The sequence below is a fragment of the Clytia hemisphaerica genome, unplaced genomic scaffold (genome assembly GCF_902728285.1).
Source record: "Clytia hemisphaerica strain Z4C2 unplaced genomic scaffold, Clytia hemisphaerica genome assembly, whole genome shotgun sequence".
Taxonomy (NCBI): Eukaryota; Metazoa; Cnidaria; class Hydrozoa; order Leptothecata; family Clytiidae; genus Clytia; species Clytia hemisphaerica.
The window spans coordinates 256,835-279,317 of NW_027104206.1; the positions used below are offsets into that span (position 1 = coordinate 256,835).

The window sequence follows — 22,483 nt, forward strand, 5'->3', positions numbered from 1 at the left end:
TGACGGAATAAACACTGTGAAAAACGGCACAGACATAATATGTACAGGCATATAAACTAGGAAAATAAAACAAATAATTACAAGAGCACAGTATAGTAAATAATGACACAATACAAACATGTATATAAAACCAACTAGCCAGCAAATGGCAAGTACATAGTATAGACGGTTCACATAAAGAAAATCTAAGAAAAATATCAGAATATTCGGTGACCTGCAAGCCAAAGACAATCTAGAAAGTTCCTGAAAGGGGTACAAAAATCACTAAAAGCAATCAAGCCTCTGTAAGGGTTCCAAAACCACAAAAATAAAAAATTGACTCCCTCGAAGCGTCAAAAACAACCCAAAGGGTCATAAATTCTTGAAATTTGGACTTTGGGGAAATAGCCTCTCTAAGGGTGGCAAAATCGTCTAAAAATGGTAGAAATTCAGTATCTTTAAGGCAAGCAAGGGTAGATTTTCAAACTTTGGTTCAGACATACCTGTTATCTTGCCAACCTAGTATCTCCCCCCCCGTGCAATAGTTCTTTAGGAGAATGTGACAGTCTATTGAATAACAAATTACTCCACATACATTACTTTCCCTCAGCCAGTAAAAACGTGCTATTAATCATCTTGTCTCTACAATCCTGACAAAAGGTTGTACACAACTTTTCAAAAATACATGAAAAAATTCAAAATAAGCTCTGAAAAGTAACCCATTTTTACCAGAGCCATGTCGTTTTTATTGGATGGAGAATTGGGTGACAAGTCTAGAAGCCTAATCCACTCGACATTTAAGGAATTTTTGCAAAGTCTTCAGGCCTTTTTTTAGTCTGAGATTGAAGATTAAAGGTTCAATAAGTTTTGCACTTCAACTTTTTCGAGAACATCTAATTAGACCATATTCGAGATGGTTTAATCAATTATAAACAACTTTTTAGAGCTCTCAATGCACCCACCACCCACCACCTGTGTGTGGCTGAACTTCACCCATTTTCAGTCTTTAGAAGTCTAAAATTCACAAGGACTGCTAGCAAGCCTGTGGGTGTCTTCTGCCAAATAATCACCTGTGGTTCATTAGGGGAATTTCCCAAGTGCTAAAAGGGCTTTTTTTAGCACTATTGACTAATTTTTGAAAAGTCTACAGACATGATTGTAAGCAACACTGCTGTGGAGAGACTAGTTATTCAAAAGACCGTCGCGTTCTCCTAAATATACCCACACAATAGACCTTTTGTATGGCATTTTTTTTAAGTCTTAGATAGATAGATTATGTAGTCAGAAGCAGTCGACGGAGAGATTTTTAGAAATATGTGTTCTTATCTTCTAGGAGACCACAATGTTATTATCTTCAATTTTGTTATATAAATGACGTGTTCTGGTTTCTAGGAAACCTCTATTGCACTATTTGTCTGCCTAAATTGATTACTACTTTATGGTTGGATGTGTTCTTAAATCTAGGAATAACATTTTGCCAAGATATACTTGCAAGATATTTGTTTCTTCCACGAAAGATGTATTTTGAAACTTTCTAGGGTTACTAGGCAACAAGATCAAATCAATTTTTTCTTGATTATACCACTGTTTCCTTAAAAGATGTGTTCTGAAGCTTTCTAGGGTTACCTAGACAACAAGAACACGTTTGATTACCTTGATTAAATAAACCTCTGTCTTGTCAGAACACATCATTTTCTAGCAGAGGTGGCAACTCTCACGCATTGGGTGTGAGACTCCGCATTTTCACATAGTCTCACGCAATTTTTGAAAGTTTGATTTCTCACAGTTTCTCACGCATTTTGGATTTTTGAGAAGAATTTCCCTGTTTTTCCGATTTTTGGAAAAAAGTTTTCCCACTTTCCTGATTTTCCGAAAAAGATTTTCCCGAATTTCCCATGGAAAAATGTTTACCTGATTTTCCGATTTTCAGAAAAAAGTTTCTCTATTTTCTGGATTTTTGGAAAAATTTCCCGATTTCCGATTTAAGAAAATCAGAAAAACTGGGCTAAGTTTTCGGATTTTATTTCAAAATTTTTATCTCACGCAAAATGAACATTTCAAGTTGGCAGGTCTGTTTCTAGCTGATTAATTTTCGAAGATCTTATCAGAACAGATCAAAATTTCATAGAAAATTAGAAAATAAGGTCGCCCCTCGCGGGCTGCTTTCGTGTAGTGCTAAAATACTACTAAAATATATAGATAGATAGAAGTCATGTTGAATAAAACCTCCACTGACTCAATCAAAATTTTTCTCCTGGTTTGAATCTTATCTGTCAGACCAACGATGTAAAAATAATAGATAACCAACTTGCCTTGATTCTCAAAAAACATCCGTGTTACGGTTGTAAAAATATTAATGACATTTTGCATCGTAAAAAGTGCAATTAAATAAAAACTTGCTTCATTTGCAACCTTCTATTGGACAGAATCGATCACGTGATGTATATTTTTCCAAAATTTGGGTTAGAAAAAGTGTATTTTCCTATAGGCAGCCTCACAGAAGGAATTTTTTAATTAGATATTATTGTTCTATAAACATTCATCTGTTTATTTTGTATCAGGCAACCTTCATGCACTTTTCATTCGTGAGATATCGCACTTCAAATCACACATATATTTTTCAGATAACAGCATTTTATGAGCGTTTATCTATCCAGATGAAGATTAAGTGGTATCAGGCCGATCCGTAGTCAATTTGTCTAAAGATTGGTACCTTTATCTTTTGAAAACAATTCCAAAATTTGCAGTAAATAACAATTCAAATTTTCTATCAATTCAGTGGATGTCAAAAAGTGTGTCAAAATCTAGCTAAAAGCATAACACGCACTGCACACAGAGCTTTTTAAAGGAGTGCTCATTTCAATAGGAAAACAATGGTTGTTCTCTTGGGAGAAGTCCCTTCTAGAGGTAGTTGGTTATCTATTATTTTTACATCGTTAGTCAGACCGTCTTCAATGTACACTCCTAGGAGATACTTGCTCGGACATGATGAACATACGGGGTTCCACAAGGATCGGTCCTCGGACCATATTGTTATTTCTCCTTTACATAAACGATATTGGTCAAAGTATTCTACCTTCTGTGTTCCACCATCTTTACGCAGACGATACCATCATTGCTGTCAGTTCTGACTGCCCCGTGAGGCTTAGAAAAGATCTATCTGGCCAACTTTCTGAACTCGGACATTGGTTCAGCCAAAATAAACTTACGGTAAACATGGGCAATACCGATCATATATTTTGGAAGAGCAAACAAGCTGAAGGAATGCAAGAGGTTGGTCCCTATCCAATTTCAAGGCGACACTCTTGAATGCAAGGAGAAAGTGAAATATCTTGGTGTAATCTTTGATGAAAACCTAAAATGGGATGCCCAGGCCAATAGTGCTCGCCAGAAAGCCTATCTCAAACTAAACAAGATAAAAGGCATCTCTAGCTTTCTTGACGACCACAAGAAAAAAATGCTTATACCAATGCCACACATTACATATTGTTCCAATTCTTGGAGCACTATGTCAAAGGCAAACCACAACAAGTTTGATTCACTCCTGAACAACATCTCTAAAACCATGCCCATCAATAAGACATTTGATCAGATTCTCGAATACAATAAAACACTGATGATGTTCAAAGGGATGCGAAACATTGCGCTAAAATATTTGTGTGATCAGGTAAAGCCTGCTAGCGAGAGACATGAACGCTGCACTCGCTTTGCAAGAGAGAATAATGTCGTTGTCTCTCTTGCCAAAAACACCTTTGCTAGTCGATAACGTTCATTACCTCAACCACACATCTGTGGAACAATCTACCTTTAGAGATAAAACAATGTCAATCCCTTTTATCGTTTAAAAACAAACTCAAAACTCGTATTTTCAATTAGAAATTTATTATTTATTATCTTAATCAGTTATTGTTCCATTTATTGTTCTGTTATGTTATACAAGTGGCCCTGGGGGAGACAATGGCTCAGCTGCCTAAAAGCTGATTCATTATTCTATGGCCAGCCACTTAAAATATTAGTCATTATCATTATTATCGGAATCACTTACAAAAAGTCTATGCTCAGAAAGTAAAGAAAAATCAATTCTTCGTTTATTTTGTACAATACTAAAGTTTAAATTTTTAAGTTCTTACCTCTTGCTTTATATATAAAACCATAAAACGCACATTTAATTTCCCGCGCTAATTTATTATTCGCGCCAAAAAACTATGGCTGTTGTTACGAGACCGATGAGCCTCGGTGATGGGTGGTTCATGCTTGGGCGGTAGACAGGGCGAATATTTTTGACGGTGTATTAATTAACTCGTCAATTTATGGTGCACCTTAATCTTACGAGTTAATTAACTCGTCAATTTAAGGTGCACCATAAATTGACGAGTTGAATTATCTACTTGTGACGTCATAATTTCCCATTGATGACGTCACATTAAACGTAACTCGTGTTTTTTAACTCGTGTTTTTTAACTCGTGTTTTCCGAGCCTCATTAAAAGGAGTTCTTTACCACCTACCATTTCTCTACTGGGTTTTCTTATGAGAACTGGATGTTTACCTACCATTTTTTACGGGGGAGAGTGAAGTATCCCGTGGTTGCCAAAATCAAAACAATGGAAAATTGTTCATACGCGTGCGCAGTCGACACTGTTAAACGCTGTATTCCCTTCTAATGGCTTTTGTGCCCCTCTTTGAGGGACTTTTGTGAAAAACAGAGGGACATACCCGGTTCCTCATTCTGCCTAAAAATTACCCCGGATTCGAATTTTCCGTCCCGCCTGGGTTCTATTCCATGATTCTTTTATGTCTGAATTTCGATCTTACAAATAGCCTTCGGTTTGCTTGGGTACGAGAGGCGTCTTTCATTTTAAAGTTAAGTACGGAGTTTAAGAGGTTTATGTACTACACTAGTTTGATTCCATGCATCCTCAGCTTTCATAAATTATAATGGCCATGAACATGTTATAATAATCAATTCAATGGGTATTGATATAATTTGTCGTGATTAAATAAAGCGCAAACCCATGTTTTCTTATTCACCAGAAAACAAGTTTATACACGACAATTATGAAAGATTCACTATGGTCAGAGCCCTTCAAAGATTACTCTTGGGTACCTAATAGCCGGGGGGGGCCGCTAATTAATTTTTCGAAAATTTTCCACTCAGGATATTCTTATTCCAACCCCCACCCGCTTATTAAATTTTGAGATTTTTTTCAAACCCCCTGGTTATTCCAAACCTCTCGGCTATTAGGTACCCGAGAGTAAAAAGATCGACTTTCGTGAACGGGTTTTACTACCAAGGCGGGTGTAAACGGAAGATTTGGCGGTCGTTTATTTTAAAATCTGTAATCACTATCTAATCAGAGCTTGATTTCACTGCAGATTAATTTGATATAGACTTTCATTGCTTACCCCTACTCCTAGCAGCTTCTTCTGAGACCAATACATCATGCTCTTACATCAGTATCAAGTTTCTTGTCCACTAAAGTGATTAACGTCTTTGAATGAGATATAATCAAAACCAAGCAGAAATCACAAGCCAAAAAAAATTTCAAAACTATAAAATGATAATTTTTTCAAATCTCACGATTTCATTGAGAATTATATAAAGCGGTTCTTTTTTTGGATATGTATGATATACTGCATGAAATATACTTTCGTGGTTAAACTTACTTAAACCGACTGAGAAAATTTAAACTTGAGAGACTTTTAATAGAATTGTTTGTAAATCAAAAAGAGCAGTCAATAGACGCTGCTTGAACTCGTGAAATGTAATATTGAATGTAACAAAAAGATATCATTTCTTCATTATTCAATAATTAATAAATATAATACCATTTGGAAACTGTATTCAATCATGAATTTTTTTAATAAGAATGCACTTTATAAGAATGTCCATGATAAAAATGGCCAAAAAAATAAGAATAATGCTAAGTTTATCACCATCATGGAATTTTTCTACTCAAGCTAAGAATTCCATTTTTAGAGCATTTTTAAATTATAAATTACCAATTGCCACCAATTGCCCCTTTCACAAAAATGCCATTTTATGCTTGAGACCTATGTACTAAATGTTAAATCTAGTCTGGATTAGGATTCTAACCCTCTAAATATTGTAAAGATATTTTAGGATGATTTTCCCAAAAAGTTAAGAATATCCATGATGAAATGGATATTTCCCATTTACACCGTTCTTATAAAAATAAAAGCGTGTATTATTTTTCCAACAAAATCATAAGAATATCATGAAAGAAATGCAAAGTTGATCAAAATAATAAGACAAAGTTTCTTTGAAATCACTGGTTCGATATCGTCGAAATCGTCTATCTATATAATAGAATTTCAGCTTTACGGTTGAGCAGCGTTTTCAGATAACTAAGTCTCCCCATGGCACACAACGCAGCTGGGCTAGTTTCTACTACTTTTGAGAAACCATGTTAAAAATATTTTGCGAAAAAAAAAAGTTTATTCTTATAAAAAAAAACCACTTATTCAGCATAAACATAAACAGTCTCTTTTTACGTAAAGAGTATTCACAATTGAAAACAAACAGTTACACGTGGGCAATAATATATAACCAAGGGCTAGAGTCAAATCAGCCATATTCATGGTATCCACCATTGCAATGTTTTCCACTGACCCAACAGCTGATTGGTTGGAAGTGGCATATTGACTGATTTTAAGTCACTTACAACCAATCAGATGTTGGGTCCGTGATGTAATAGTGAGGTTAAGTAAATCGGTAAAATCACGACGAGGAACGAAAATTTAACAGGCTAGTGAGTTTCAACCAATCAAATTTCGTATTTCCACTAGCCTATTACATTTTTCATCCGTCGTCGTGATTATCCCGACATACTTAATAACCTCACTAATGTTAGTCTAGCATGCTAGACGACTTAACTCAGTAAAAAATAGGAAGTAGAAAACTTGTCAGGAGCATCAATATAGTTTATTTTAACCATATCCCGACATAAAAATTTCCCGCTTTCAACAAAAACGTTATAAACGACTGGATTCCCAGTCTACACTAATGTCAGAAAACATTGCAATGGTGCATATCATGAATAGGATTTGAATTGACCTTTTTCCTACGCAGGTTGTGGGGGGGGGGTGGGCGTTTTTTTAAATTTCTTAGTTCATCAGATTTGATTTTAGTGTATTTTATGGAAGAACTCCAAAATTAAAAGTTCAACTGAAAATATTTTTGTTGCGTTTTCACCCTTTCCCTTTCCCTTTGACACTCCCTACTCCCCGAAAGTCATCTTTTCGACTGTTTTTGATTTGATTTTTTTCAGACAGGCCTGTCTGTTGTTGTTGAGTACTGTATGAAGATTTTAACTTGAATATGAAACTCTTTACCTTGAAATTTTGTCTTCACAATTAAACCACAGTAATGTCTATGGTTAAAACCAAAGACCAACAATTAACAAACTGTATCTTACTCTTATTAGGTTCTTAGTAGGGGGAGGGCTAATTGTCGGAGGGATTGGAAATTTTAATTCTAAAAACACAAAAATAAGCTAAAATCTTGCTTTATAGAGCAAAATAAGGAGCCTTCATTCCCTCTGTCAGCCGAAAATATTTTTTACGCGCGCAGCGCGTCTCCTTTGGTATAATGTGCGCGCGGTCGACTAAGTTCCTATATATCGCTCAACCACTTTCAAAATTCAAAGTTCGTGTATGACTACATGACATCAATTTTCGTATCAATTTTTAAATCCTCAGATCACTCCGATCGCAAGTGAAGGATCCTCAGTGCTTTATATTTTAAATGATGAGATTGCTCCAAAACAAAAATCTTCCAACCCCCGGACCTTATTAGGACCCCCCATCGTTTATTAATTTGTAAAAATATTTTCAGCTGACAGAGGGAAGGAAGGCTCCTTATTTTGCTCTATAAAGCCTGATTTTAGCTTATTTTTGGGTTTTTAGAATTAAAATGTCCAACCCCTCCAACAATTAGCCCTCCCCCTACTAAGAATCTAATAAGAGTAAGATACATTTTGTTTGTTGGTTCTTGGTTTTAACCATAGACATTACTGTGGTTTAATTGTGAAGACAAAATTTTGCTTTATAGAGCAAAATAAGGAGCCTTCATTCCCTCTGTCAGCCGAAAATATTTTTACAAATTAATAAACGATGGGGTGTCCTAATAAGGTCCGGGGGTTGGAAGATTTTCGTTTTGGAGCAATCTCATGATTTAAAATATAAAGCACTGAGGATCCTTCACTTGCGATCGGAGTGATCTGAGGATTTAAAAATTGATACGAAAATTGATGTCATGTAGTCATACACGAACTTTGAATTTTGAAAGTGGTTGAGCGATATATAGGAACTTAGTCGACCGCGCGCACATTATACCAAAGGAGACGCGCTGCGCGTAATAATGATAACGGTTTAACTCAGCTAGTTGTTGGTATTTTACAGACCAAAATCAATTATTTATTTTTGCAGTTTGAATTTTCTTTCAATTTCAACTGACGTTAATCATTAGGTAGGTCCATCCAGCAGAAAAACAATGATAAAACCCATGCATAATTATTACAATATGCATGATACAGTAATTATGCATGGCTGTATCATTGTTTTTATGGCTGGACTACATAATTATTCAATAGGGTGGCCTCTTTGAAAAAATATCTATAGTGGTCAGAGTATTTTCCAAGAATTTTCCCTTCTTCCATTTTTTTGGGTAAACCAGCTAAAATAATGTAAAGTCCTTCGAGGCGAGATACTTCTTATCTTTTTATTAATGTTAAAAGTGTACTGTATATATTGTTATCATACGTCTGTTTCATTTTGGAATGACAGATCTAGTCTTTAGAAAGAGAAATGAGTGAAAGCAAAATTTCACATGCATTTAATATCTGTATCTAGTCTACACGTTTGTTATTTTGTGAACCAGTAAATTTTGAGTCTCAATTGTTCTTGATCTTTTGAAATCTTCAGGCTTAAATGTTCTCAAGTTGTTCTTATATCTAGAATTTCTTTTGACTACTGATTATTCTCAAATCAAAACCTAACTTTCCAAAGGCAAAGTTCAATCGACAGTAGACTCGAGTCTAGCTTATTTTTTGCCACTTTGAGCATAAATTAATCAAACAGGGATGGACGAACCTTTCCAGGGGGTATTTTGGAGAAAAGGTGAAAATCGGCGTTTTTCCAAGGGGTCAGGGGTTATATTATCCACGGGTTTTTTTTTTTTTTTTTTTCCACAGGGTTTACGGAAAATCTTTGTTTTTTTCCTGGGGGTTTGGGAAAATTTTCCCATTTTTCCAGGGGGTATTTTTTGACCTGAAAAGGTTCGAACACCCCCCCCCCCCTGTATGGATATTAAATGAAATAGCCCAATGTATGGAGAGCTGTTTGTAGAAATATTCACTCGATTATTTTTTTGATAAAATTTAACATTATCATTCGGTAAATTCAATTATCATTCGGTAAATTCAATCATCATTCGGTAAATTCAATTCTCATTCGGTAAATTCATTTTACATTCATTTCAAAGTTTTCATTTGATTTCTTTCATTTGGTTTGATAGAAGTTTAATCTCATTCTGCAAGAAGTTCAATATTTTATTTTATTAATTTATTCAACCATTACTTTTAAAGGCAACACGTCATTTTTCATGTGGGTTAGGATCGCAACAGATAAAACCGACGTTTTTGTGACTTTTTTAACAAGTAGTAATATCCCCCATGATGCAACGGGTGGGTAGGGTAAAAGGGAAAACAAAATGTGCACTTTTTGATGAATACCCAGATTGCTCACGAGAATTTTTTGACCCGCATCCCACGCGATCGTATTTAATCGCCCGCGCATGTATGCTGTGTCCATCGCAAGAACAAGATTCTCCTCTCTTGAGACTTTAAGGTGGTCGTTAACAAACTTTTTGAAAATGTCAAAAAATATTCAAATTGAAATGTCTCAAAATGTATAAATGATATATTGTTGAAACTTTGTATGATGGTACTTCATTATTATGTTGTTCTAAAAATAGAAAAAATAATTAAAAATATCAAAGACGGGGGTCATGACGTCACTTCTAAAAATAGATTCGAAAATCTCTTGGCAGAAAAATCTCAGCAATTAGAAGGAGTTAGCTTTTGATATTTGGCAGTTATGTTACACTAGTGACCTTCTGTGATCTGAGTGAGAAAAAAAATTTGAAAAAAATAAAATCAGGGGGTAAAAACCCAAAAAACTGTTTTTTATAATTATAAAATCAACAAAACATTTTTTTAAAAAACTGTTTCACTCAGATCACACCTTTCCATGAGGGGAAGCTGTGTTGAAAATTTCATGCCAATCGGACCATCCAATCCAGAGATATTTCCGCCAAGAGATAAAAAACCCCCGGTTTTGCTGTTTTGCGTAAACTGGCCTTAAAACTATTTATTGCTGTAAAAAGAGGAAAAAAAAGCTTTTAATATGGGATTTTTGACATATTTCAGTTGAACTTGATGCACTTATCCAATTTTCAATATAAGAAAGAAAGTAAAGCCATTTTTTTTGCATGTGTCAGCAAATTCATGGCTTCGCCTGGAACCCTGAGATTTACCGCAAACATGCAAAAAAGTTGCGTAAACCTTACTTTTGCCTGCGAAAAAGCTAAAAGTTGGTGAAAAGTGATTGAAAATTATTCCCTAACCTTTTCATTGGTTAAAGTAACACATTTTATTGTAGAAAAGCAAATTTCCATCCCCATTACTTGAAATACAAGCTGCGCTCAAGTCTAGTAAAGAGCACTTTCACTTTCACTTTTGCGAAAACCCCGAAATGCACCAAAATCAACTATATCACTATCGAAACCCAACTAAAGGTGTATGGTTAGTTTCAAGAATATATTATGGACGTTTTTAAAAGTAAATTATCAATTAAATAACTTAAAAAGAGAGAGAAAACAGAAGAAACTTTTCACGTACCCGTCACACATTTGTGGCGCTGAAATTTGATCCCAATGGGGAGGAAATTAGAAAGATTATCAAGTAAAAATATTCCTTGGAGTTTTGAGAAGCTCTTTATATAAAATGGAAGCATTAAACCATCACTTACTACAAGAAAATAAGCCATGAAACAGTTATTCCCTTTACCAAAAATCCACACTTGAAGTTTGACAAGATTCAAGATGGCGGGTTTGTTTTGATTGTCATAAATCCGGAACTATTAACAGTACCGGTGTAAAATTTTCCGGAAATGTTCTTTGTGGCTCTAAGTAGCGACGGTAAAAATTTAGAGTCGCTCCAAGGACCAGAAGAGCGAATATTGCGGTTTTCGTGACGGGCGGCGGGGTGGGCGGTTAGGGCGGACCACAAGATCTGCTCAGGTAGGTGTCTAAAGACCTAAATTTTTCCACTTTCCTCTTCTTTATATCAAATAAAACTTTGGGATATTGTTTAGTAAGGTTCAAACTTTAATTTAAACCAAAAATTGAAAAATCGACCCAAAAAAAATGATCCTATCTCAGAAGTGTTAACGACCACCTTAAGAAGATTGGAAAGTGTCTTAATCATCCCAGATGAAAATAAGGAATATTTATGTAATCAAATTTATGGATGTAGTAAGTAAGGGTGGCTGAGTGGTTAAGGCGATGGTTTGAAGTACAGGCGGTGATCTGTTTTGAGAGTTTGAATCCCATACAGTGCGGTGATGTTTGTGTTATTTTGTCAGTGTTGAACAAACTTTTCTGGTTTTATAAGCCATGACTTCGTGTTGGATACGCACGAATCAGACGGATTAAAATGTCGTTCTTTCTCCAAAAAGGAGATGGCTATGACGTAGAGACGGCAAGACACGCTCTGCACCGAGACATGATGATCGATGAATCTCCATCAATTGAATTTACAGAATGAGAATAGAATTTACCGAATGAAAATAGATTTTACCGAATAAAAATAGAATTTGATTGATAATAATAATAAAGAATTTACCGAATGAAAATAGAATTTATTTTGAATGATAATAAAATTTACCGAATGATAATTGAATTTACCGAATAATAATTGAATTTACCGAATGTAAATTGCATTTACCGAATGATAATATTGAATTTACCGAATGAGAATTGAATTTACCAAATGAGAATTGAATTTACCGAATGATAATTGAATTAACCGAATGAAAATATTGAATTTAATCAAAAAAATAATCGAATGAATATTTCTACAAACGGCTCTCCATACCAATGTTCTTATTTTTTGACGCATTTTAGATCGTTTTTTGCCTCGACCCTTTTTGTGCCTTATTTTACCCTATTTTGCCCATTAACGGTCAACAAAATATCAGACATCTTAGCCTCAAGCCTGTTCTTAAATTGTTGTTATTATTTGGCCATTTCGAACCTCATTGTTCTTACAGATTTTTCTTATGAAAAAAGATAATAAGCGAAAACCGTGTTTTTTTTAATAAGCGAAAAACACGACTTTTTTAACAACCGAAAAATATGACTTTTAACAAGCGAAAAATGAGATTTTTAACAAGCGAAAATACCATTTTTAACAACCAAATAATATGACTTTTAAGAAGCGAAAAATGAGATTTTTAACAAGCGAAAATACCATTTTTAACAACCGAAAAACACGACTTATTTAACAAGCGAAAAATGAAATTTTTAACAAGCGAAAATACCATTTTTAACAACCGAAAAATATGACTTTTAACAAGCGAAAAATGAGATTTTTAACAAGCGAAAATACCATTTTTAACAACCGAAAAATATGACTTTTAACAAGCGCAAAATGAGATTTTTAACAAGCGAAAAATGAAATTTTTAACAAGCGAAAAATGAAATTCTTAACAAGCGAAAATACCATTCTTAACAAGCGAAAAACACGACTTATTTAACAAGCGAAAAATGAAATTTTTAACAAGCGAAAAGTGAAATTTTTAACAAGCGAAAAATAGGATTTTTAACAAGCGAAAAATGAGATTTTTTAACAAGCGAAAAATACGTTTTTTAACAAGCGAAAAATACGATTTTTAAGAAGCGAAAAATATGACTTTTAACAAGCGAAAATGGCCATTCCGTTTTAACCGTAATAAATAATTTTGAAACAAACGGCACGTCATATATGCGAGTGTCTCTAATTGGTCAGTACGCGCCCAGTCGCTGAGCAGAATTTTCGCGGGGTTTTTGATATTTTTCGATGCGCGCGCATAATTTATGGAAAAAGCTGACCTTGCAAAAAAAGATAAACAAATGAAAATGAAAATGCAGGTTCATTTCTAAACAAAATGGCCGCTGGAAAGGAGCCTTTATAAATGTGGCTGATGTTTTGATGTAGCTTAAAGTAGTTTTGAAAGTTTTTTGAGTTTGTAAAAGAGGTTTTATAGTTAGTTAATTATGTGTGTCTGCCTGGGTTAACAAAGTTTTGATAGTCCTGTCGACAAGGGTTCACTCACAGGCAGTATCAAACAAACTGTACCCAACTTTTTTAGTTGCACCAGACTCTAAAATTTTAGAAACTTTGTATGTTGAGGTAAGAGTGTTTTTTTCTGAAATTTTGAGTCTGGATACCCAGGCTAACTGTTTGCACTCAGTTCGAACAAAAAACGCAAACGGAAAATCTCGAAAACCCGCTGACCTCTCTCAGAGGTCAGTCAGGCAAAATCGTTTGAGTGAAGGTGCGCCAAATTGGTATCGTCCGTTTCTTCGAAACTCTCCCGCCGATTTTTTTCAGTATACCGCCATAACGCCATACCGCCATTTTTCCCGCCTTTATTATCACTGAAACGGACGATAACATCGTCTACACCCGACCAAGATTTGTACCCGATCTTATCCCCAACCAAAACATTTACCTGAAAAGGATTGAAAATTAGGGGGAAAGGGTATGATTTTCCGATTTTTGCTGCACAGTAAGGGTGCAATTTTAAAAGCCAATTTTTGGCCCGCACATACCGTCAGTCCGCGAACCCAGTGCCCCCCCCCCCCCCGGAGGGGTCCCAGCGGGGCTGCAAAACAGGAGTGTTATACAGCACTGAAATTGAAAAAAAATACTTAAAAACTCTAACCAATAATATATTACAAGCATAACAAAATAATTTGAAAAGTACAATTAGCAAAAAGCCCCTTCTGTGACAGTGAAATATACAATCAATTCATATACAATCAAAAAAAGATCAAAAGAAAAACAAAAAAATCCTAAAAATTAACCATATGAAAAAAAAACTACAAAAGTTAGAAAATAAGGTCTAATAGTAATAGCAAACTCAAACCCAGTCCCCTGTAAGGGACTCGCCATTTTTATGATCCTTATAGCACTTACGAAACGTCAATTAGTAAAGGCTGGTCTCCACTTGCGCGCGCTGCGATCGCATCTTTTGGCTTCAATCCTTTTTGCTTGGAAAAAAGATTACGTCATGAAAATGTAGCGCGCGCTAGAAAAAAAAAGTTGAACACTTTTCAACTTTTTCCAACCTTGACGTCAGATCGCGCCAATGGAGTTGCTTCATTTTTCTTTTGACCAATAGCGTGGAAGCTTTGCTCGAAAAAGTGCGATTGAAGCGGGTGGAAGTGGAGACCACCTTAAAGAGGCGAAAATGGTGAAAGTGGCTCTGGGTATGAGATTAGCCAAATATTAGTAGGTGAAAATTAACAATATCTAAAAGGGATCAGCTCTCGTGAGACAAGGGACCTTTAGCATCTAGGACGGCAACTTTGAATAAGTACGACAGGACTGAACAAAAAACAGAAAGGGCTAGGGTACGTTACATCTGATTCAGAAAGGTCTCAGATGAAGAATTTAATGGAAAGAAACTTATGAACTTTTCAATTTGCGAAAATTAATTCAGTTGAATTAATTTTCGCAAATTGAAAAGTTCATAAGTTTCTTTCCATTAAATTCTTCATCTGAGACCTTTCTGAATCAGATGTAACGTACCCTAGCCCTTTCTGTTTTTTGTTCAGTTCTCGTTGACGAGAAATCTAGTCTTCTGCTCAGCTTGCAAAATATTTTATTGCGTGAGCCTTATTTGCCAAAGTTAATTTTTGCGAAATGCAATAATTTTTCGAAATTTGCTTATTAGCAAAGTTTTCTTCCACTAAAGTATTTGTGGTTTAGACAAGACTCGTAAAAAGTAACTCTTAGATAAGCTAGTAATCTCGAGTCCGCCTAGCATTCTATTATGATAAAAACTTTTAATATAAACATTAAAAAAATCCACTTAGACAAAAATAAAAAAATGTAGTGTTTCCGGAAACCGGCCGGGTGAAAAATAATAATTTACTGACCCGGCCGCAGACTATGGTTTTCATCTATATGTTTCATCATAAAGAAAATCAAGTTGACCGTTCAAGATATCAAAGTCGTTTTGTTAGATATATTTCAATGATCTTAAGTTATAAAAAAGCAGCAAAAAAATATTTTTCCGGCCGGCCGCATGAAAGCTTTTTTCCTTCACCCGCATTCCGGAAACATTACTTTTTTTTCGTCTTAATACTTACTAATGCATTTTGAACTTCAATAGATACCTGATACGACACTGACTTTCTTTATAAACCAAATATTCACTTTGATGAAAGGATGTATAATCGAGGTCATTGCTGATTGGTTTACCCTGTGGAACAATGACGTCATTTCCATCCATTTGAATTGTAACTTCCTTTGATGGGTCTAAAAATTCAAATTGAAAAAAAAACAAAGACGAGTATAAAATTCGCATCCTAGACTTTTCAAGGGTTATTTGTGAGGCTCATCATTCGGCATTTATGATGTCACAATTTTGGTCAAATCGTCTCTCTCAAAAGTTTAGAACTAGAGAAAACAATGTACAAGTTTTTTTTATGAGAATACACTTTATAAGAATGTCCATGATGAAAATGACCGAAAAAATAAGAATAATGCTAAGAATATCACCATCATGGAATTTTGCTAATCAAGCTAAGAATGCCGTTTTTAGAGCATTTTTCAATTATAAATTGCAAATTACCCCCATATGTAATGCTCACTCCTTACAAAAAAATTCCATTTTATACTTGAGATGTATGTACTTCGCACTAAACAGCACTAAATGTTACTACAATGAATTAGGATCCTAGCCTAAGAATGTTGTAAGAATATTGTGTATGATGATTTCGACCAAATAGTTAAGAATATCCATGATGAAATGGATTTACACCATTCTTATAAAAAAGCGTGTACCCTTTTAATGTAATCTGTTTGGTTTATTCCTATGAAACTATCATGGGACTACGAGCTTGCCCTCCCTACTGTGGTCTACACAATAGACGGCTTAAGGCTTTAAGGCCTCACTCTTGGTCTATAGGCACTGCTATAGGCGGTCACTAGTAACCTCACCGGGAATTGCTTATTAATAGGTTTAAACATAATTGAAAATTTTCACAAAATATGTTTATCAATAGAGATTTCAAATATAAGAATATTTAAAACACAGCTGATTGGCTTAGGTTTGGCTATTGTTTCATTAAAACCTCAGTGCGCATGCGATTTATCCGAAGAAATTCAATATTCAAAACAAGAGCAGTGTGCATATCCTGAAGAGTAGGATTTTACGCTCGAAACGAAGGAACATATAACGTAGCCTATCCATATTTTTTTTTTGGCACTTTCAGCCTCGAGTTCTTATCCTGTTCTTATTTATAAGGTTAATTGAGGTATTTCAGGCTTTTACCCAATTTTTACTTAGTCTGAATCGCAGACCTCTACAAAACAACAGGTAGTATAGGAGCACGAATCCGTTAGTGGATACCAGCAGCCTTTATTTACTACTAGTAATTGCAGGCTCAGTATTGTTCTTAAATTGTTCTTATTGTTTGTCGGCGCGCGAGGTTGTAGTTGAACCCCCAGCCGGGTCATTCCAAAGACTTCTTAAAAATGGAACTTGATGCCTCTCTGCTTGATGCTCAGCAATTAAGAGAAAGATGAAGAGTAAATGGAGCAATCCAGGGAGAAAGAGTGGCGCCCTCCCCTATCTTCGGGTAGACAGCTATCGAAAGAGAAGCTTATTTACTATAAAAGAAAAAAGCGTATCAACTTACCTGGTTCTCGGCATCCTTGGGCCAGTACGGAGTCGGATCCCTTGGGTGCAGCCCTGAGTGAAGAATCGTCTTGGTGGATAATATGCTGCTTTCCAAGAGCGACTTCATTTAAAAACATAATACCAGTGCCATCGCGACTGCTTCCAACTATGAAAGTTAAATTGTAAAGTACAGCTAAGTATATAATGGACTCTTCCAGAAAATGTCCGGACATGGGGGGGGGGTAGAGGATATAGGTGGGCGGGGGGGGGGGTAGTGAAAAATCTACAAAATTTACCCTGTCCGGGGGGGGCGGCGTGTCTGGGGGTAATTTCGCCCTGTTTGATGGTAATTTTGTCCAGAGCATCAACTGATGCTTGTCCGGGGGTTAGACCTGCTGTCCGGGGGTCAAAAGTCACAATGTCAGGGGTGAATTTCCAAGAAATGGTATGTCCTCCAACCCCCACAAATTTTTTCTGGAAAAGCCTAATATAGTTTATCCGAAGGCTAGAGTTGAATCTCCTTTGAAGAATTTGAAGCCGCTTTTTATCCTAGATAAGTCGCACGACCCGAGTGGTTTTCATACAAACGCTAGATTGGAATTAACATTTAAGGGCTCTGACCATAGTCGGAAAATTTATTTTAGTATTTGAACATAAAAGTTATGTTTTAGGTTCTTTAACAATTTTAACAAAGAATTGCCTTTATAAATTACTTTTTAATCAAATCCCTTAACCCTTTAAATGCCGTTCGTATTTTTTAAGGTTCGACCTATTTGCCAGATGTCGGCATATGCCGACATGGGCAAAAGGTAGCGATTTTGACTTAATTTTCTGTATAATATATGAAGTATCAGCCAAGGACTATAATTTTGAGTTGAACATTGTTGAATAGTTATTTTTCAACATAGAAAAGCTTTTAACTATTATCTTTTTTTTCATTTAAAACCATCTAATACAAAATCTTTGTAGAAGTGTTAAATTTTGCGTCAAAGGAATGGAAAGTGCCCATGTCGGCAAATCCCGAGATCGGCAAAGAAATCGAAAGTACCCATATCGGCATATGCCGACATCGGCAGTTAAAGGGTTAAGAGTAATCAAGAATTTAATTGCAAAAATGACGTTATGAACTTTAAAAAGACGTTAATAATATGTGGCATCACCTTCTTTTATAAAAATTGCTAAGTTTTAATGGGTAATTAACCTTTTTGTTTCGAAGTTTTTTCAAACTGTCCGCAAAGAATTGAACTGTTTTAGATTTTTCGGAAAAATTTTATAAATTTAATACATCAAAAGTTATGGCTGTTTTTCTATGAAAAATTGGGAGTGAAAATTGGTCAAAAAGCACTATTTTCAAGATTTTGAAGCAAATAACTTTTAGAAAAATTTCCTAAGAAGAAAGTGTTAACTTCAGTCCGCCATCCGAAATGCGGCGCAATTTAAAACTTTACTTTTCCTTTCTTAAGGAAGTTTGAAGAAGTTTTATTCGTCTCTAGCCTTCGACTTAGAACTGAATACTTGACTTAATATAGAATGTAGTTATTATCATATAGTTGACAATCCCAAATTCAGACAATCTCTCAGACGGCTTAGAGCTCGTGGTCCACTTAGCTTTTTTGGTCGCCCAACTACGCACACGGCTCGAGCGCTTTGATCGCTGAGCGCTTTTATACTTCCATTGAAAATTAGAAAAAGGTTGCGCGTAAGAGAAATTCAAAACAAAAGCAATTGTACATGATAAAAACAAACACACAATCACTATGTTTACCTTCTCGCTGATTGGATACTTCAAAAAGAACAATAAAAGAGACACACAGCTTTGCGCACAAAGTTGAAATTTTTCAACTTTCAAAAAAGCTCACGCCGTTCATTGCGACAAGCTGTTATGCGCAGATATGTAATTTTTGCGCAGATATGTAATTTCTGCGCAGATATGTAATTATTTTGCGCAGATATGTAATTTCTGCGCAAATATGTAATTATTTTGCGCAACTATGTAATTTTGAGCTGCGCAGATATGTAATTAAATTTCTGCGCAGATATGTAAAACACGACCTTTTTGACTTGGTTATTTTTTGAAAAACTAACTAAATTTTAACATTAATTTTTTACATACAAGAAGTAATATCTTGAACATTGTTCTTGGACTAAGGCAAACATTTGGCGATTGTTGTTTTTATTACAAGCATCATCTTTATAAGAAACAAGTCAATATCTTTTTATCAAAATGATATTGGCTTTCGGCGTTTGGTTCTATCAAAGCAACTAGGGAACTGTGCTAATGAGGAAAATTTTGTTTTTCTTGTAAGCATCAGCTTTATAAGAACACAATTCATAACTCTTAAACCAATGATTATTAGCTTTCGGTGATCGGTATTTTCAAAGCAAACATAGGATAATGCTTGAGCTAGAAAATTTTGTTTTTCTTATAAGCATCAACTTTATAAGAACACAATTCACAAGTCCTAAACCAATGATTATTAGCTTTTGGCGTTTGGTTTTTTCAAAGCATATATAGGATTGTGCTTAAGCTAGAAAAATTTATTTTTTTATAAGCATCAACTTTATAAGAACACAATTCATAACTCCTAAACCAATAGATATTGGCTTTCGGTGATCGGTTTTTTCAAAGCATATATTATAGGATAGTGCTGAAGCTAGAAAAAATTTTTTTCTTATAAGCATCAACTTTATAATCTCAACACAATTCATAACTCTCAAACCAATAGATATTGGCTTTCGGTGATCGGTTCTTTCAAAGCAAACATAGGATAGTGCTTAAGCTAGAAAATTTTGTTTTTCTCATGAGCATCAACTTTATAAGAACACAATTCATAACTCCTAAACAATATTTGTTGGCTTTTGTTTGATAAATCAAATCTCTGAAAGCCTATTCCACTTAGAAAAAAACCTTGTTCTTATAAAATTCTAATAAACTAATGTTAGATTTAGCAAAATTCCCTATTTCTTTCGATAGAGCCATTGTGTCATTGTGAATGCCAATTCCACTTCAAAAAAAATTAAATTTGTCTCCTTTTAGATGGCTTAAAGTCAAATATTTTGCCTTAGTTTAATTTGTAAAGGGAAAATAAGAAAGACATGTAATTTTTTTAAATATCTTTAACAATCAGTGTCAAAATATTCCTGAATTGTGTAACATTCTTCAGAATTTAAAGTTCGAGCGAGAATCACAACTTCGATAATCCCACTCTATTTCATTGGATAATTCAATCAAATTTAATGACTTTGCTCGTAGATCGAGCCATGAAAAGGAAAAGGGAGTTTTTTTATCATAAATTAGTCCATGTATTGGTAAAGACAACCAATGGAATTTTACTTTATCTCACTGTAATGTAAAGAAATGCAATTCATATCTACAAAATCAATAAAGTTTACATAGGTGTGACTATCTCGAGTCGAGGTTCTATCGAAAATCTCATTTGTACTTTTCTATTAGGTTGTAAAAACTACCGTATTTCTTCGAATAAACGCCTTGGGCGTCTTTTTAATTTTAAGACTTTCAGGAAGGGTGTTAAAGAAAAGGGTGTTAATTAAAAAATTTTAAACCTCTCATTGAGGGAGTCTTTTTTCTCAGAGAAGGAGCGTGTATTCGTAGGAATACGGTAATTACCGAAAGGTAAATACTATTCTACCAAGAGTTATTTGATTCTCATAAAGTAGTTGCTTATAGGAAAAATTAATATGCTCATATTGTGCGCTGTCCCTTGTTTACTTTGTAAGAACTAATAAACGAAGGGTATATCACCGTCTATTAAGAGTTATTGATTTGATTCTTTATAAAGTATATGCTTATCAGAAAAATAAATATGCTCATATCATGCGCCGTCCCTTGTTTACTCTGTAAAAACTAATGACCGAAGGGTATATCACCGTTTATCAAGAGTTATTGATTTGATTCTTATAAAGCTGATGCTTATAACAAAAATAGTCACATCCATTTAAGGCGCTATTCCATTTTTGCTTTGAAAGAACCAATCAACGAAAGCTAAAACTTAGTCGTTGAAAAGTTATAAATAATTTTTCTTATAAAGATGATGCTTATAAGAAAAATAATTATTTTCATTTTAGGCGCTATTACATGGTTTGCTTCGAAAGAACCAATTACCGAAAGCTAAAACTTAGTGGTTGAAAATTTATAGAGAATTTTTATAAAGATGATTCTTATAAGAAAAATAATTACTTTTCATTTTAGGCGCTATTCCATGTTTCCTTTGAAAGAACCAATTACCGAAAGCTAAAACGTTAGTGGTTGAAAAGTTATAGATCATTTTCTTAAAGATGATTCTTATAAGAAAAATAATTACTTTCATTTTAGGCGCTATTCCAATGTTTCCTTTTTGAAAGAACCAATTTACCGAAAGCTAAACTTAGTGGTTGAAAAGTTATAGAGAATTTTCTTATAAAGAGATGCTTATAAGAAAAATAATTAACTTTAATTTAGGCGCTATTCCCATGTTTCCTTTGAAAGAACCAATCACCAAAGCTAAAACTTAGTGGTTGAAAATTATAAAGTTTCTTATAAAGATGATGCTTATAAGAAAAAAATTACTTTAATTTTAGGCGCTATTCCATGTTTCCTTTGAAAGAACCAATCACCGAAAGCTAAAACTTAGTGGTTGAAAAGTTATAGAGAATTTTCTTATAACGATGATTCTTATAAGAAAAATAATTACTTTCATTTAAGGCGCTATTCCATTTTTGCTTTGAAAGAACCAATCACCGAAAGCTAAAAACTGTTGTTATAAGATTATATTATATTCTTGTATTTGATAGGAATTAGCTAAAATACCTTAAGTCGAAAAAAAAGGTAAAAGTAATGGTAAAAGCTATCAAGGGGGTACCATTGATTTTAAAGATCGTGTTTTACATATCTGCGCAAAAATTTAATTACATATCTGCGCAGCTCGAAATTACATAGTTGCGCAAAGTAATTACATATTTGCGCAGAAATCACATATCTGCGCAAAATAATTACATATCTGCGCAGAAATTACATACCTGCGCACAACACAAGCCTTGAAGGCTTAATTTATGCAATAATCGAGCCGTGCGCATTCGGCGACCAAAAAAGTGCTAGGGTCTATTGGCAAAAACATAAACAAAAAAATGTGCTTTCTGTGCTCTTACTCTGGACATTTTTTTGTTTATGTTTTTGCTTTTAGCCAATGAGATGGTTTGTTTACTCGAAATTTTGGTGACTTTTTATACGAAGCAGTTAACCGTAAAAAGCTGTATTCATCGTAGTACACTTACCGTAAGCTGCAGATTTCGAATGTTCCGAAGCAAAGTAAATACCACGACCAACACGACCCCCTGAATGCGGCATGATTCTCAGACCACTTTTCAAAATGGCCACCACCACTGCTACGTTTGTCCCATGCCATAATAATTTTCGATGTTCAATGTCTTTGTGCTCGTCAAAACGTTTATCCTGGTAAAAGGCGAATGGGAGAATGAATTATCGATTCAATAAAAGAATAGTCGAGAACGCGAATCGTTCTTGGCTAAAGA

The 22,483-nt window shown here is 34.6% G+C and overlaps 2 protein-coding genes across 2 annotated transcripts in view; both read right to left on the reverse strand.

Annotated features, from left to right (window-relative positions):
- LOC136815327 (uncharacterized) overlaps positions 1 to 5,655 on the reverse strand; it is an 89,974-nt gene extending 84,319 nt beyond the window's left edge. Inside the window, exon 1 of the mRNA XM_067071767.1 lies at positions 5,384 to 5,655. Within this exon, the coding sequence (XP_066927868.1) occupies positions 5,384 to 5,422 (39 nt within the window). The 5' untranslated portion in view covers positions 5,423 to 5,655. The remainder of the gene's footprint in view (positions 1 to 5,383) is intronic.
- A 9,330-nt stretch (positions 5,656 to 14,985) lies between these two features.
- LOC136815346 (protein mono-ADP-ribosyltransferase PARP3-like) overlaps positions 14,986 to 22,483 on the reverse strand; it is a 28,121-nt gene continuing 20,623 nt past the window's right edge. Inside the window, exons 10-12 of the mRNA XM_067071788.1 lie at positions 22,226 to 22,403; positions 16,974 to 17,120; positions 14,986 to 15,588 (exon numbers count right to left, since the gene is read on the reverse strand). Coding sequence (XP_066927889.1) covers positions 15,419 to 15,588; positions 16,974 to 17,120; positions 22,226 to 22,403 — 495 coding nt within the window. The 3' untranslated portion in view covers positions 14,986 to 15,418. The remainder of the gene's footprint in view (positions 15,589 to 16,973; positions 17,121 to 22,225; positions 22,404 to 22,483) is intronic.